The 18,343-nt window shown below is 42.1% G+C and overlaps 1 protein-coding gene across 8 annotated transcripts in view; it reads right to left on the bottom strand.

The window, feature by feature from the left end:
* LOC102220610 (brain-specific angiogenesis inhibitor 1-associated protein 2) overlaps window positions 1-18,343 on the bottom strand; it is a 61,619-nt gene that overhangs the window by 39,416 nt on the left and 3,860 nt on the right. For 6 of the 8 annotated variants that reach the window (XM_023341072.1, XM_023341071.1, XM_023341073.1 and 3 more), the window contains exons 2-3: window positions 5,639-5,714; window positions 2,610-2,696 (exon numbers count right to left, since the gene is read on the bottom strand). In XM_023341072.1, the coding sequence (XP_023196840.1) occupies window positions 2,610-2,696; window positions 5,639-5,714 (163 nt within the window). The remainder of the gene's footprint in view (window positions 1-2,609; window positions 2,697-5,638; window positions 5,715-18,343) is intronic. The other 2 variants (XM_023341074.1, XM_023341075.1) reach the window with 1 other exon arrangement.

The raw sequence follows: 18,343 nt of genomic DNA, 5'->3' as shown, positions 1-18,343 counted from the left end.
ATCACCAGTCACATGGAGCTCCCCGTCCTCCGTCCACGTGCAAATGCCATTAGCTGTTGTTCATCACAAAACTCTGACTAATTTCATTGTTTCATGATGAAGTGGCAGAATATTTCTGGAAAGATTCAGGCAGTTTACAGTCCAGTCATTCCTGTGCAATAAGCCATGACAGTTCCAATTACGGTACATTAATTAAAATCCTAAAAATGGTCGACTCTAAATCATCTGAATTCAGTCCACATCAAATACAAAATGTGAGACAAAGCTCTGGAAAAAAGGTGATTATCCCCTCCCAACGCATTCAGTGGCCTTATCTCTGATCCCAGTGACCAAACTTCAGCTCGCCTCACACCCACGTTTTGACACACACACACACACACACACACACACACAAATCCACAATCCTTGTTATCTGCTAATTAATAGGCTGCCAGGCTTGAGAACGTTTTCACATAATCCAAGAACAAAGCGTTCAGTGTTTCCTGACCTCTTCTACAGCAATACAGAGAGAAATCCTGGAGTTTACGAAGCCACCAGCACAGCGTCTCTTTGTGATGGAAAAGACTGAGGGACGCTGATTACTTTGAGTCATTGAACTGAACAAATCAGGAGGAAAAAAAACCTGGGAATTATATTTAAACAGTTCTCCTTACCTACCAATAAATCCACTGATGTTTGGCTGCATGCGTTTATTTTCTCTTATGATTCTAGACTGTCAGATGCTCCCAAGTAATAATGTGTTGATTAACGATCTATTTTATATTCCAATAAAAGACGTAATGTGATCTATGGGACAGATTATGTGTAGATTAGGAATGAGCACTTTCATTTGCATCCAATCAAGAGTAAAGTCCGCCCTGAATACCTAAAAACCACTGTGCCGAGTTAACAAAACAAGCCAAAGTATCCGTCCCTTCAGCATGCACAGCCAGCCGCTGCTCCCAGCACTGCTGATGCATGAGGACAGCATCAATCCATTCTGCTCCGTCTTTTCACTGAAGGCGGAGGGAGGTTCTGCAGAGTTTAATGGAGCGGCTGAGTCATGTTTAAGCTGCCAGAAGAACAGAAAAGGAGTCAAGAAGGCCACATCAAGCAACTCCTCTACGTGAACACACAGTCATGCAATGCAGAAAACATGGAAGCAAAGCAACAAAGCTGATGGAAATGGGGACAACATGGATGATTGATGGGGAAAACAACATGCAAGTATTCAAAATAGTCACCATGTTGAACAAGAACCACAAAAAGCTATTTGTAAACTTGTACAAGTAATAAAACGGCACAAATCTAAAGGTTACATCACAAACTTCATAAAAGGTAAATTTTTAAAGACAAAAATCTTCCCTTTTCACTATGTTTTAAGTAGGCTGCCATCAACTGAGGCCGTAGGTGTTTGGCTCAGATACACTACAGTGATAAAAAGAAGATCACTGTGAATAATAAAGGTGAATCAGATTTGAGGGGGAAAAAAAGCTTTTAATACTGTTACATCGGGTATAAAAGCTCCGCTGAGCATCCACACTAAAATAGGTGACATATTAAAATGAAATGACGCTTCAAAGAAAGAGCTCAAAAGCATGAAAACAGCTCCCCCTTTAAATATTGAATCCAGCTGCTATATCCTCTCACACATCTCAAATATCCATTTTATTCTCCTCCTAGCCTTCACTTCTCTGTGGCTAAATTACGTCAGAGTCAAACTGCGAAATTAAAAAAATAAGAACTTGGATCAACTCCGAAGGCTTCCCGCACTTCCTGCCACTTTGTGGTATCTACACCTAAAAGGATGTTCCTGGCTGCGCATCTGCAACTTGTTGCCACAGCCCCCATCAACACCAAAGCAACGTCCGTATTGAGCAAGCAGAACCAGACCTGATCCAACCGAAACCAGACAACACACTGTGTGAGAGCAGAGTGACTGTAGCTGCGTTTGCATTACAAATGCGAGAAAACCTGTCGATAAATGTAAAAAAAAATAAATAAAAAAAAACAATTTCACAAATGCAGTTTTCCATTAAATAACGCAAATGGAGTCGCACGTGAATAAAATTGCTCACACAAGAAAACATGCCGCACCATCATCCTCCCACCACTTCCTGTCATCGTCTTTGTTGTTTTTGCCAGTAGTAACTATCTACCGTTGATTACATGACTCATGATGCAAAAAAAAAAAAAAGGGATTCCATTGTAGTTTTGCGAAATAAACAAATTTAGGTACAGTCAAAAAATAAATACATTTCATCCCAGCATTTTTAATGAAACTGACACGTTTCCATTAAATTTTTTCCGCAATTCCAATTAGCGCAGTTATATAGTGAATGGAAACGCAGCTAATGAGAGATTGCTGTTCAAATCAGATGGTTTTACTAATGTTGATATTTGGACATGTGCAAGTGTCGTGGATGAAACGAGAAGGGAAATGTTTCAACCTGACCGTGAAACCCTCGCTTTTTTTTAATGACTGTGGAAAGTTTGCATGTGTGTATCCAGTGGGTGGTTGGTCATCAGCTGCTTCTGCTCCACCAGTACAAGCCGCCATCCCATCTGCCTGTCCAAGCCCCGCCCCCATTCACTTCATCAGGGGAACCACTGCCACTACCAGGACTCACCAAGATCCTTAGAGCCTTGACTTTCGCTGGCCATCTCGCCCATCCGCACCAGAGCGTCGAAGTAGCCCTTTGCAGCATATGTGACACCTGGAAACATGGAAGCATTGGGCATCAGATCAAGGGTGCCGAGTTGAACTGTCTTCTTCAGCTCTGCAACCGTTCCCTGCAGCCCTCCGCTCCCACAGAGAGGCAAGCTCGGGCATGGGAATTAAAAGAGCGATAGGCGGAAATGGTGACCAGGCAGGAAAGGAAAAAGCTCTATGAAGCAACTGCAGGAAGCAGAAAGCTGCAGAGATTTTTTTCTCAAGGCTTCAACTCCAAACTCACTTTCTATCCAAACTACAAGTTGATCAAAATGTTATTTGTAATACTGACGCACTACAAAAGATGTTTTAAAGCAGTGTGTGGATTTGATATGGAGACTATTAAAACAATGATGCAGAAATCCCAAATTTATGCTAGGTTAAATTAAAAAGGTAAAGCTAGATATTGTAGTTTGCTTAAAATGTATCTAGATGTAAGGTATTTAGCTGATCTTTACTGAAAACAAACTACATTATTAGGTGGAGAATTTATAAATTGGGTTTTAAAATGCCCCACCAGCACCCCTCCACTCTAATTACATTCTTTACACCTCCTGTCAAAAATCTTTACATCAAAGTCTTGAAAGCATTCTTCTGCTGAGATCCTGTCAATCAGCCGTGGTTTCCTGGGTTGCATCATATCACCTGCAAGGTACGCCAGCTGAGGCAGAGCAGTGAGCCAGACCTTAAAGGAGACAAGCTGGTCTCAGAAAGCAAAGACAGGAAGCGGGTCGGGGGCTCGCCACACAAGGACTGACGGCAGACACGGGTCGGATGTGGAAGAGGGCCGGGTTCATTACAGAGCTGTCAGCCAGATGAGTGTTTGTGCTCTAAGCTGTCACAGACCGCTCTCTGAATCCCAAAGACGAGAGGAAAATGACAAAGCATTCACATGGAAAACAATAGGAATCTATTCTGAGCTCAGTCCAGAGCGACACAGCATGAAGTCCACCGCTATGCAAGTCATTGTTCTGGAAATAAACACGGTTTCTGGCTTGGATTTCTAAGATCGACACGACTTTGGCTGCAACTGCCTGCAAGGGTCCAACCTTCCCTTTCTCCATCTCCAATTTAAACCCTGGTTGTACACTGGTGAGGACATGGAGAGGTTCATCTCATTGATACCTCAGCTGGGGGAGAAAGGGGCCCAGGCAAAACAGATTTAACTGGATGAGCGGCTTTACCAATCAGTCAATTGTGAAGTGAACAAAAAGACCAAAGCAATAAGGAGGGTCAGTTTAGTCAGAAAATTAGATGGGGGGCTGACAATGCAAAGGTGTTGGTGTAAAAGAAAAAACAGGATGGAGGTCAAGATGGTTGATACTCTATCCAAATGTGTTTGTTCATATAAGAGAAGAGAATATAAATTTTTTATTTATTTTATTGACACAGAGCATTTTAAACTTGGTAAGCCATTAAAAGAAGGTTCCTAATGAACTCGTAACATTACAGAATTTCTTCTTAAGGCAGATTAACTTTAATTTATTGCGCGCTCCTCCAGATCCCCTTTAGCCACCAGGGACCTTGTTATTTGGAAAAAGCCAGCACTCCTGATGTCAACGATGATGTTAATAGCATCACCTGCTGTGGCCTGTGCTTAAGGACGGAGCTCATCTTGTATACATAAGATTTGGGCCTCGACAGAATGCAACGTTTGGCTACAAGTGATAATTTTTTAGCAAGACAAAAGCAGTTTAAAGACGTCCCATCCATGCAGCCTTACATATTCATACGTGGAGCTCAGCAAATGGGGACATGCTCACCGTCCTCAGTCTTCTTAAACGTTTTAAGGCTCCAAAAACAAAACAGTCAGTCAGCCGCCCCCTCGTGAATCATGCTGGTTTAAACCCTCCTTTGGGATTAAGGCTGCCACCCTGATTCTACTTTAAGAACCAGTAAATAAAAGCAGACTGGTATATTTTTTTCCAGCGACAATAAAATGATTTCCGGGTACCCAGCCCTATTCTGCTGCGCCTGAGTCTAGACTCTAGCCCTGCGTTGCTGCCTGGCATTGATGAAGTGCAATCCCCACTCAGGGAGTTTCAGGGTTATTTTTAGCTTTATCTATCAGACAAGAGTGAAGCCTCCTTTATTGTTCCTGTAGGGACCTGAGTCTTCCCTGCATCTCCTCTAAACACAAAGGAGAGCCCTGCTCCGCACCGTACACTCGGCATGCCATGTCTCCTTCTCCTGCTGCAGACCAGAGTCACGTGTTCTCTAAAAACATCAAATTCTCTCTCAGTACTGCAACTCCACTCAAATACCATTAAAGCAATAAAAAAGCAGTAGAATACACTTCAGTTTTGGTCATTTTGTATGGAAATATCCAATATTTTTCTTCTTCTGGTTTTTATTTTACTCAGTCTTGTCCTGGATTTGCTCTCAGCCTGTTCCCATTTCCTTGGCCCCATGGGTGGTGGGGTACCGTTACGTTAGCAACACCCCCCGCTCCATTTCCCATCGGCTTATGCTCCACTTAGCTCCCACAAGACGTTTCGGCTGCTTCGTCTTTCACCTTGAGCCATTGCTGTTTGCTGCAATTTCTCTTTCACACACACATGACCATGCAAACACATGAGCAAAAGCAACTAGAAGCGATGACGGAGGATGCACAGAAAAAGCAGACATTTAGGAAACGAAGTCACGGGACAGCAAGAAGGGAGACGGGACGAGAAACAGTCTGGAAACCCATGAGATTCATCAGACGGAGAATATTAATGCATCTCTAACCAACAAGAAATCTTCAACAGTTCAAGTCTGGATTCAGACTGCAAAACATTACATTGCACAACATCTGTGTCATCATGACTTTACCCCAACTCCAGATGAGTCAGGAGAATCTAACTCAGCACCAGGCGTTGGGTCAGCTGGCCCTACGCCTGGACAGCCAATGAACGAAAGAGACGCCGCCACAGAAAGTAAACAGAGGAGGGTTGGTGTACTCACTGGTGAGCGCCTTCTCGTAGCTCTTCGCCATGGCTATGAAGTTGCGTAGGCACGGGTTGAACTGCTCCATGATGTTCTGCAAAGAGGAGCGGGGACAAACAAAAAGATCTGGTTAGCCTGGGAAGGAGACGATGCAAATCTGAGATGAGCTACAGTGACCCAGCAGCACTCTGCCTGTTTTTCTGGGGCACGAACACACAGTCGTCTACAAATCAGCCGAGCCAACCGGCAGGAAGAGCAGCGCAGGAAGGACTCGTTTCAAGAAGCCCAAATCCAGCGAGACTGAATATAAGACGGATCGAGAGCATGAGTGACTGAGGGATTTTTGTGTCTGTGTGTGAATATTAGTGTGCGTGTGTGTGTGTGTGCATGCATGTGGATCGGTCCCTCACACCTCCCCTGCTGTATCCATTTTAAATTAAACCTGATTTTGGCTGCGGACTCGGAGCTCAGCAGCAGATCTGGACCTGCTGCAGCTTCTCTTCACTCTGGCACAAACCTGCGGTCAAGATGCTATTTTTGAAACAGGATAAATTCACCAAAATGACAGACGTGACTTTCACCAAAGCTCATTACCGCTCATAAATAGTTGCAGTTTTGCTAAAAAGTTTTAAACCAACACTAAGATTTCATTGCATATTTCTTCCACACAGCCAAACTTTTTATTGATGAGCATGAGGAAGATTTTCAGGAGGTTTTCCAAAGTTTTCTTTTGGATTTCACGGTATTTTCTGTCCGAGAAGAGTATAACAGAATACAATGCTCAACAAATAATCTGTTATGTTCCTTCCTGCTCCTCTTTTTAAATAAATGCCATAAGAGATGTGTCACCTTTTAGTTTTTCCAATACCTGTCCTCAAGGGCTGGTGTTCAGTAAGATTTAGATTTGTCGTCGGTGTAACACAGCTCATTTAAATGGCTGAATTACCTCTTCAATGTGTCATCACACTGTGCAGAGGCCTGGTAATGAGCCATTGACTTGATTAAGATGCACTGAGTCAGGGCAACACCTGGAACATGCAGGATGGGGGCCCTTGAGGACTGGCTTTGGACAACACTGCCTCAGAAAGCCCAGAGAACCGCTGATCAAGATGGTTTTGAAAGGTTAAAAGGATTTCTGGTTGCTTGGGAACAACACATAAAGAAATACAGAGGACTCAAGAATCAAGTCCTGATGTGCATGACTAGATACAAAAGCATTCAGTGGCAAATCAGAAAAGCTAAGAAAATTCTGGGCTGCAGCTTGAAAACCGTGAACAAGTTGTCCTCATGCATTTAAAGAAACATAAACCTCAGAATCTCATCTTTGGTACGTTCTGCCTCTCACTTCCAGAGCCGTCTGTCAGAAAGCACAAACATCAAGCACAAACATCAAGCACAGAGGCCTGAAGGCTTGTTAAAAACTGAGGAATCCATCAAAAAGAAAAGTCTAATGAGTCTTATTGTTCATCCATCTCTGGCTTCTCTCTGCTTCCGAGACGCCCTTTAACCTCTGCAGACTTTCCAACAAAGCAAAGCAATTTGAAAAGATATTTCTCTCCCTGTCAAACATCACTGTGAGCCTCAAGTTCTTATACAGAAGCAGCACTGATTTACAGCAAAGCAAAACAAAGGGAATCAGCCATTATCTGAGGAACTATTTGGACCTTTAAAAGCCTTTAAAACCCAGCTAGAAAGTTTAAAGATTTGCAAGAGTAGAGTGTATAGTAAAGTTTTGAACCATTATTACAGTTCAAGCTAGATACACAGAGGTAAAGAATATTAAAAGTGCCATGTCAGGGTGCATACTCAAAATGGGTACCAAATATGAAGTAAGAGGACTTTATTCAGCAACTTTTCAGGTGAAAAGACATTTTGGATTTGAAAAAAGTTGAAGAGAAGACAAAGAACAAAAAGAGGACAGGAAAAAATAACAAAGCAGATGGAGGGAAGGACACATCTGAGGCAGACGGACATTTGTTCATGGCTGCTCGCAGCTCGGGATGCCTGCTAATGCCCGGTGGCTGACGCACAACAGTCACCTTGGCGCACAAACTCCATCAACTCCAAAAAAGGAAGTAAGAAGTAGGACAGCGTGACACTGGAGTACAGAAGAAAAAAAAAAAAAAAAAAGAGAGAGAGGGAAAAAAAGCAGGAATCTTAATGGAAGTTCAGTTTGAAACGGTGAAGTAGAGCAGGACATGAAGTGAAACGAACTGAAGCTTCTGTGGCGTTCTTTGTGTAAAGCTGAACACGTGTTCAAAGCAAAGGATCAGATCCGGTAATCTATAAATCCATTAGATAAATATTCTATCATTTTGAAGTCAAAATCAGAAAAACAGAGGAAGATGGACAAATAAACGGCTCCATTTATACCCCAGTTCCTCCCTCTCGCTCCCAGCTCTTGTTGCGTAAGGCGTCGGCTTCAGACCAAAGTGACTCTGTGAAAGTGCATCAGCTCCAGTGATCGTCACCCTGATGTACCGCCGCCTGGAACGCACAGAGAGAGGCGCTCCGTAAAGGAAAACAGAAGATGGAGAGCGGCCCAGTGCTCATCGCGTGCTAACAGAAAAAACACCCGGGCTGGGTTTGTTTGTGTTCGTGTCAGTGTGATTGAGAGACGGGTGAATCACATGTTCACTGTCAGACACGTCCACCTTTATGCGTCACATTCTGGGTGATCTGCAAAAATAAAAATGTGTTTTTGGGATCCTTTGTCTTTCAGTAGAGCTAAAAAAATACAATTCACCAGGAGAGGATTTCCCACACAGACAATGAAGACGAGGCAAACACTGTGATGAACGTCTTGATGAACTCGATGACTGCATGGTTAAGCATTTTCCTCATTCATGAACCCGTCTGCATATGTAAAAACTGACAAAAACTTTCTGAATAAAGAAAGAAGTTGACATTTCTGAAAATCCTGACTTCATCTTTAACCAAAATGTTGCTCTAAAAATCACAACCAAGCCAAAAACTTAACTCAATTCTGAAATTATGAACAATTATCAAATCAAAAAGGAGTTCATATATACGTGGTATTTTATTCATGCCACTTTTGCAGGCTTTCAAGCCAGACATCAGAACTTTTAAGGGTTTTTTTCATTTGTGTTTTTAAAATTTAAGTGATTTATCTTTACAGAAGAAATTGGCATAGAATAACTCGGGGGATCATGATTTTCTATCTCATGCATTTCTTTTGTTACCCACAATGAAAATGTTAAGTACAGGAAGATACTGACTACATATCATCAGTCCAAGAACCCCACTTCAAAATATATGAACTAGCTTGTTGTTATTTTGCAAAAGGAAAACAAACGTGGTACCGGATATATTAGAAACCCTGAATATTCAATTCTTACTCTTGCCAAACGATAGAACAAAAGGGTTGATGGCTTTTCCTTTTTATGCTTAATTTTATTGGAAGAGCCATAAACAAACTGACATTAGCAAACACACTAAAACTGAATAACAATCTTTCTTATCTAGACTCGCTAAATTGATCATTTCTAAATAAGAGAGCCTTCCTACAAACACACCCATATTAAGGCCTCATCAGAAATGTGTTTTTTGTTTTTTAGGGCTGAGTTTAATAGGTTTATTTCCGTGTTTGGCGCACATTTAATCCACAATGAGTCAGTTGTTCCTTAAGCAGCGGAGACCGGAGCTGATTAGCATTTCTCTGAATAAAGGGCCACATTTTACAGAGTGGACGGGAAATAAGAGGGATTACAGAACAGCTTGCCGTTTTCCAGCCATTAGTTTCAGCCATATGTCAGCAAATGAGTGCTACAACTAAAAACACTGGTTTTCTTTTCACGTTGCAGCCACAAAATGTTGGAACTCCATCTTTGACCCAAATAAATTGAGCCTGAAACAAAACAACAGAATATATATGGTATTGAATCAATTTTCTGAGGTGAAGCAGAGGTTTCCCAATTTCAAACAGGTCGTGAAAACACAGTTTACTACTTTCAGGGTCAACAAAGCAGCATTTTTAATGCTCATGTTCCTAATCAGGAGCAGGTTAAACGCTGCAATGACACTAATGATGGAACATCTGGAAAATGTACCATGAAGCGAATAATTACTCCCGCTGCCAGACGAGCTGCACCATCCAAATAATCGACTCAAGAGGGAAAAATGGAAGTAACCTTTGAGCGGAGCAATTTGTGATGATAGAAGATTAAATATATTGACATTTAGTATTTTTAAAGGAGGAAACAGACATTTTAAAGACTAAAGTATTAGACTTAAAGGATGAGCTGACAGCATCTGTTTAGCAAGTTTTCATAAGTCAGGCAACGGAAAGCAGTTAACCCCATTAAAGGCAAAACGAAAGGTAGGATTTATTTATGAGATCACTTTGCCTTTGTGTTTGTGGAGGGTTTGAAATCACACAACTTCACACAAGTCCTCACATGATCAATCTCAGCTACATTAAATATTAATCTTCATTAAAGGACAGGTTTGTTCTGGAAACACGTCGCAGTTGCTTACAAAACAGCTCTGGACCTTCAATCCGCTTTAAGATCTTATTCTAGGTCTACAGAACTCTGCAGGTTGATGCGCGGAACATTTTTCGTGTTTATTACTTTGCATCTGAAAGTGGTTTGTAGTTCTACCCCTCAACCTTGTAAAAAGGTAAAAGGTGCCCTTAGTGAAAATGAACCGACAGAAAATGTATGTAGAATTAATGCTTTGACCTTGAAGAGCAGCTAGAGTCGTACTTTGCCCATAGAGGGGAAGAAGCTGCAGGAAGCCCACCAACTTCAGGACTAGCAGGAAAAAGTCAAATCAAACACACACCTCAGCCTGCAGCAGCAGTTTGACTAAATCATAAAGTTTCTCAATGAAAGAGTCCTTCACCTACAAGGACTATTTGGTCTGAACGTGGCTTTTAGGCAACATGTCAGATCTCCAGTTTCCTGCATCTGAAGCTGTTCCTTGGTGTTTTAAAGAACTTTTAAAAACATTTCCTGGCATAAAATAATCATATGGGTGGTAACGCTGAGCTTATTATCCGTCATTATAAAAGGTGAATCATTTCAAGTGCCTCAGTGACCGTGAAGGAGGGGTAATATGTGGAGAAACAGAACAAGCCCTCAGCTTCAAGGTTAACAGATTTATCAGAGCGGCATGGAGACCACGTCCCATAAAAGATGTGGACCAGAGCCAGAGGTTATAGAAGCCATTTAAAATATGACAAGAGCAGGATTGAGCAGACATCTCTTTAAAGTGAGTAAAGAGCAAGACTGTGCTGGAATCACCAATCCACTTTCACCAACTGAGGTACAAAAGAGTGCAAAAAAAAAAAAACCTTCAGAAACAAGGCCATAAAAATATGTAGAAAGTAATACAAGGCATCTTAAAAACTCTTAAATTCATGTATCTAAAATAAAGACCTTAAAATGTCAAATTTCTTTAAAAAAAAAAAAAAAAAAAAAAAAGTAAGTTCAATACGTTAATCACAGAACTTAAATTCTCTCTCAGCAGGACCATTTAATCTCATATTCTATGTGGGGGGTTTTCTCCTGGGACTTTTCTGTCAGGCAAACCTTTGAGTCGTACTCCAACATCTTTATTGCGACTCGAGACAGTTTAGGCTACTGCTAACTAGCTGCTAATATAACCTAGCGATACATCTAGCTACATAGCAAGTGGGCTGGGCAATGTTTGTACATTTCTGTGGAGAGAGAGGTCTTAAATTCCAGACATAATGATCTTAAAAAGTCTTACATTTGAGTTGGTGAAACCTGGATAAACCCTGTAGTAAAAACAAAGAATCCTTTGGGAATTTGTTGCAGATTTTGGGCAGAAAAGGTGTAAAAGGAGTGAGAAATAAATCTGCATAAATCTGTCAATGATAGATGAAGGGAAGAAACATAAAGGAGCCAGAGGAAGGGAAATGCTTAAAGTGTTATTGACTCTCCAGGCATTAGAACACCAGTACAGTTGTGTAAGTGCATCTACTCCAGCAAAGCCACCCATTACTCCCTTCCCACACATGTGCGCAGAACCATATCGAAACACTTCAGACAAAAACAAACCGAAAAGCGTTGAGAACATCGTGACCTAGCTGGCTCTGGGAAAGGCAGTGTGCGTTGGAGCGCGTGGCGATTGGAGGCAGGAGACTCGTGCGTGGGCTGAGTCAGAACCTACAGAAAGAGCAGTAGGCTTGTATCATGTCGGGGCGTAAATTACTGCAATGCCAAGGCAGCCATGTGGCACCATTAGGACCTGCTGCGCCGCTCGCTGCCAAACAGATTAACCAGCGAGTGGAGAGCCGGCAACCCCACTGAGGTGGGAGGGAGAGGCTGGGCCAGGTGGAGGCAAAAAAAAGAAAAATAAATGAGTTTGAAAACACTTTACAACAGTATAAAACCCATTAAGAACCAACACAATATTTGAAGACTTGTTTTTAATTCTGCCTTTTTGTTTTGTTTTTTTATAAATCCTGACGGTTTATTCTCAAAAAGGTTTTTTCAATTTATGCCGGCCAAGTTGAGAAAAAAATTTCCCTGCTGTTTCACCCTTTTACTAGATGTAACTAGTTTGAAACGAGGTTTAAATATCAGAATGTGCATCACATCAAGCAATTTTAGGAAAGCTTGGTCTATACAATGACGGCAAAGCCCAGATTATCAATAATCAGCTTCACCAGAATGCCTGATTTTAATTCATTACCGTCTTAGCACATCCAGCTCCACAGGGGTGGTTTCATTTGATGCAGGCAGACAAAGAGACAACTTGTGCAACAACGTTTTAGGGGTCCCTGAGGTCCAGAGGAAAGACGTGACTGAATGGAAGAAGAAATATTTCTGCAGTTCAAAGTAAAGGTTGTCTGCTTTTTTTATCTCTTTGAGGCCTTTAATCTGAGCAGAATATGGTCAAAATCCACATGAATCAGCTAAAAAGAAAATCTGTAACACTTTGTCTTTTAAAATTGGTCAAATTGGAAGGTAAGATTTCTACTTTTTTTATTTAAATTTGACCAAGATGAAATACTGGGGTGAATTGAGGTATTTAAAATCTTTCATTAAGAAGGCAATTAATAATAATAATAATAATAATAATAATAATAATAATAATAATAATAATAATAATAATAATAATAATAATAAATAGCTCAGAGACCAGAGTTTGCACATTTCCTGTCAGCTGGCTTCTCCTTCAGTCCACTTAGAGAAAAACAAGTTTTTATATAATTAGTCTCGTGTCCAGATAAGGAGAAGAAGATGGAAGGATATTTATTCTGTTCTCCTGACATCTACCAATAAGTGTTGTGGCTGTTGATTTTACATGCATCAATCTCAAAAAGACAGTAATTGTTGCAGATTATTATTATTATTAAGTAATATAGGTTTAAGTCATGCTTTTCTGCTTTAGATTCTGGCCTTTAGTACCAACATGAGTATAATTTTCACATTTAATTCACACGTAGATCAAAACAAATACATTTTCTAATTTCAGGAACAAAGAACTGATAACTGAAAGTGCAGGAAGACTCATGCCGCCATGTTATCTGCAGCATGTAAACCGATTGGTGAAAGTCCCACAAGAATAAAAACAGTTGATGGCAGCAGTAGGTCACCTTGACTTTTGAGCTGAGGCCAAACACAACCCAGCGCTGTGTGAATCCCCCCCACCCATTGCTTCCATGTTGACAAAAAGAAAGATAAAAATGACCTTTTCTGTGAATGTGAGAGAAACGCCCCCCGACCTCTGCTCCATCACTGTGCTCTCATCCCTCAGCTGGTGCACAAACATGCATCTATCATGTAGAAGCCGACTATCGCCACTACAAAGTCATCCTTCTATCAAAATGTCAGATTCTGAACACTAGAACCCACAATGGTAAGAAAATAAAAATAAATAAACTACATGTAAGAAACCTGATGTGGTCAAAACAAGACAAGGTTGGACTTTGTGCTGCAAAGAACTTGCCAGTTCTTCTTCAAGCAGCACCTTGGCGATGCAGACGCCTGCAGGAAACCGACAGCAGCCATGTCAAACAATCAGCTCCCTGGTAGAAATTTAACACGTGTAGAATTTGGACTCTTGTTTCCTAATACCGACACACAAAAAGAAGCCAATTTATTCATTCAATTTGCCCTCTTTAATTCGCTACTAAGCAAGTGATTTCCAGGATAATCCTCGACTGCAAAACGAGCTTTAATCTTTCTACAGCGCATGCTTTAATGTTTGATAGCATGGCAGCTAAGGTGCTACTGAATGAGAAAGCAGCAAGCAGCTGTGATTATGAAAATCCACTGCAACTCATCCGTCACTGCATCCAGAGATTTAGACTTTGGGGCAAAAATTAATAGAGTCTCAAATAGGAAAGATTTGCCCCTTTTTGTCAAGAAATTACATATTGGTTTAATTCACACAAACCCTGCTTAGTCCACTTTAATCAAACTCTAGTTTGTTTGCTTAGAAAATGACGTTTGTTTGTGAAGGTGTGAATGAGCAAAGACCAAAAAAGTGAACTAGTAAACTCAGTCTCAATTCAGTTGAAGTGAACTCTGGCGCAGTTCGAATATGTATGTAAACGGGAAGCAAACCAGAGACCGCTCCAAAAGCAGGAAATGGCTGCAGCATAGTGCATTCTGGGTAAATAAAACCAAAAACAAACAAGTGTCCAGTGCAAACGAGTGAAATGTGTTCTGTTCTTTTACCAACAACAAAAAAAGAAGTCCTACAAACACTAAAATCTGACCTTACTCCATCTTTTTTTACATTTCATGAGAGAGGAAGTTGTGCTCATGCCTTCTTTGGACGTTTTCATGTCCGTTGTTCTTGGTGCAGCTCCACCACAGGCGAGGGGATGAACAGATTTTTCAAAGGTTTTGGATCATTTGAAACAGTGAAGCACGCCAGCTGAAAATGTAACAAATGTCTCCATTGTGTTCCCCAAGAGAACCGAGCCTACCGGACTATCAAGTGTAAAAAAAAACCTTAGATTAATTTAAGACAACCTTGAAAACTCCTAGTAGCAATAAATGGAGAAGGGAGGCTCCATTTTAACTCTGGAAGCTGCTGAAATCCACAGAGATTTTGTGCAAACCACAAACTGGCAAAGCTTCTGGAGAAATTCCCCACAGATATTTCATTTTACTAATAATCATCATGTTAATTTGTACAGGATTTCCACATGGACTGCACAATTTTACATAAGAATATTTCCTTATGCGAGATTAAAGAACTATTAGGACTCCTCATTCCTTAAATGACAGTGCGGGATAAGATAGTAGCATTATGTCCTGTAATGCTAGGCTGCTGACGCTCATTATTGTGTTTCAGGAAATGGACATTATTTCCCTCTGCTCAGCCACTGTGACAATCTGTGTGCAAAAGCTGCACTGCTTCAGCAGCCTCAGGAGATGAGAATTCAGTATCTATCGTGTGCGTGTGCGCAGGCAGCAATTTCCCTCTCAGATGAGCCCTTATCAGAGAGCAGAGGAATAGTCAGCGCCCCCTATTCCACAGATGCAGCTTCTGTAGGAGACAGGAAGGAGGGGGGTACTTCCGCTGCCATATATGGATGTGCTGGAATCCCCCCCCTCTCCCCACCTTCGCCAACACATCCCACCTGTGCTGTGACAGGGCAGCCCATTTTAATTCACCTCACGCTCTGCTCTGAAGGCTGGCGGGGGCGGGTCGAGAGAGGCGAGAACGAGGAGGGTGGGAGTCTCCCCGTCAACGTCACCGCCATCCCATTCACTCCAGCCTCATTCTCATTTTACACACGTACAAGTGAATGAAAGTGCGTTCACGCATTTCCATAACATCTGCACATGTGCAACGGCAGGACGAGCGGCAGAGACTGCAAGACAAAGTGTTCGTCAGAAAACTCTGCAGAGATAAGAGTGCATTCCTGCTTTTCACCACGATCAGTTCAAAAAACACACTGCGGTTTGCCTCTCAGGGCTTTCCTCCTCACTGCCGGTCTAAAAAGATCGGAGCTCCGCACCTTCCAGTCCTCATCCTGCTTTCATTCAGCTTCAAGAGCCGTCCAAGCAACTTTCCTTTCATCCTCTGCCAACCTCCCGCAAACCCAGCAGCATCCACCTCTTCCTCTCACCCTCCCACCGGCTCGAGTTTGATAAGCACTTCGCTAAAGGCTGCCGACGTGCTGCACAAACGCTGCAGATGTGAGCCCTTAGTGTGTGCATGTGTGTGGCCCAGGAAGGCTGTTGTTGGTCAGTGAAATCTTAATGAAAGCACATCTGTGAAGGGCTGCTGCCTCCAGAACGCCAGAAAGGCGAGTTGGTACATTTTGTTCCTTGCGCCTCGTGTGTTCTGACAAAATAAATGATGGGCTAAACGTTACAATATTTCACAGCTGGAGCCCCTTTAGAAACAAACCGCACTGGAAAGGAGGACAAAGAGATCCAATAGAAACCTGCAAAGTATTGGGGGGGGAAAAAGAAAGAAAGAAAAAGAGTGGAAAGTTGCACTTGTAACAACTACACACAGCTACAGATATAAAGGGATACAAAAACATAACTTTCAAAACTGATAAAATGTTCCTTCATATTGTTTCACTGCTGTCCAGAGTGACTCCTGTCCAAAAATCCTCCACATTAAAAGGTAATTTATTAGCAAACAGTTACAGGGTAGATAAAACCTTTGAACTAAATTACTAGAGGTGGATTATTTTAAGCTCAACAGGGCTTCCTGGTGCAATTTTTCCAACACTGGGAGGATTCATTAATGTGATAGGAAAAAATGTTGACCAGGAATGTTAACCAGGAATAACCAGGCTTCAGTCAGGTGTGCTGCTGTCAACCAGCCTCTTTTCTGACGGACAATTTCTTTCAGAGAGTGCAGCATCCATTTGATTTGTTGTTTCAGTTGTTTTGTTCATTTATTTTGGATATTGAACGTGTCTTCCAGTTCTAGTGTTGAATTTTCCTCAGAAATTAAAGCTTATTGGTCTTTGAGATGGTGTACTTACATTATTATCGTTATATTACATTAAAATAGTCTCAAAAACAACAATATTATCATTTATTGCAATAATTTCTGGAACAATTTACCGTACAGAAGATTTTTTATTGTGACAGTTCTCCGATAGGCCTGCAAAAAGGCATCAAAACAACAACAAAAATTCAATCTAGCATGAAACTTTTCTTTTTCAGATCACTCAGTCAACATTCATCCATCTTTAAAAAAAAAAAGCTGGAAGGAGAATGACCTAAAAAAATAATTAAATATTTCATTTGATTCCATGTCATCTGAGAGCAATGCTTCATGTTTCCCCCGCTTGCATAACCCAAGCATATTCCCCACATCGCAGAGCATCATCGCAGAGCGTCACCATGATGCTCACACACTGCCACCTTCCAAAGATCAGCGACGAAGCTCAAAGCTGGAACACACCCCGGAGCCCCCCCCTCCCGAGTAGGTGGGCACGAGGTTCTCTGCAGGGACAGGAGCACAAAGGCGGCCATGACGCTCCGGGCACAGACAACCGAGGAGAAAGCGCCGTAGCTAATCAAGAGAAGAGAGCCCACTGGTTTCAAGCCATTACACTGGAGAAATGCCTGCCTGAGCGGAGCGTTTGGATTAATCGCTGCGCTACAGATGAGCGCAGAGGCTACAGGCTTCACCTCACGCAACCCCAGACAGGAGAGGCTCTCTGCCAGTCGGGGACGCCAGAATACATCTTGTCAGAGTGAAAGAGTGTGGAGGATGGTGGTGATGATGATGATGATGATGATGGGGCCCTCTATCAAAAGCTCCTCCCTCCATCAATCTGACGCAGCGCCGGCCCCAACAGATGCCGCGGCGCTCACCTGCGGCGCTCTGCCTCCAACAGCAGCTGGCCGAGAGCTTCAGAGCTCCATAACAATATGTGGGGGAATAAAACAAAATGAAGCCCTGATCTGTAGCAGAGCAGAGTCGCTTTTATCGGGAGCGATGCTCTGCTTGTGTGACTACGAGACGAAAAGCAGGGAGGACTGAGCAGATTGTGCTTGCATGACTGTGGGGATAAAGTGTTCAGTAGAATTACTCACACACACACTAACAAACAAACACTGGAGAAAAATCCCTCCCCAGAGAACAAACGGGTTTGGAGGAAAACTGCCGTAGCAGATACAAGACGTCACTACACAGCAATGTTTACGTCTGCAATCACTGGAGGATGCTCCCCAGATACAGTCAGGAAACACAGACACAGGGGAGAGTGATGCTGTACACCTGCACACATAATGCAGGTGGTAAACTGAAAATGGTGTCCATTCACAAGGGCAGAAATGAGCTCTGAAAACAGAAAGCAAAGCATCCAGAACTTCAGCTAAGGACCGTTATTGAAACAACTAGTCCTTATAAGTTCTTAGCAACACATTTGTGTTTGTTAAAGGTCCAGAAATGGATGAGAATTTACACATATTTACACATTTTCCAATGATCCAGACAATAATAACCCACAAGAACGAGCTGAGAAGTTGTTTTGGCTCAGAAATCAGGCGAAGGTTGAGTTCAGTCATTTGTAACTTTGAATAGATTTTCTGCTTCTCCACAAGGAGCCTTTCAAGTAGTTGGGTCATCTGGTCCAGAAGCGGCCCGGTCACCTCCCACGCGAGATTGTTGGAAGCCCATTTGATCAGAAGGAGACTGAGTCATGACAGAGTCGAGAGATCATGTCTCTCAGCTTGTGGAGACTAGAACGTCTTGGTAAAGAGCCGGAGGAGGCGGGTGAGGAGAGAGAAGTCT

Source organism: Xiphophorus maculatus, chromosome 10 (assembly GCF_002775205.1).
Source record: "Xiphophorus maculatus strain JP 163 A chromosome 10, X_maculatus-5.0-male, whole genome shotgun sequence".
Lineage (NCBI taxonomy): Eukaryota > Metazoa > Chordata > Actinopteri > Cyprinodontiformes > Poeciliidae > Xiphophorus > Xiphophorus maculatus.
This window is presented reverse-complemented; position numbering and strand designations above follow the sequence as displayed.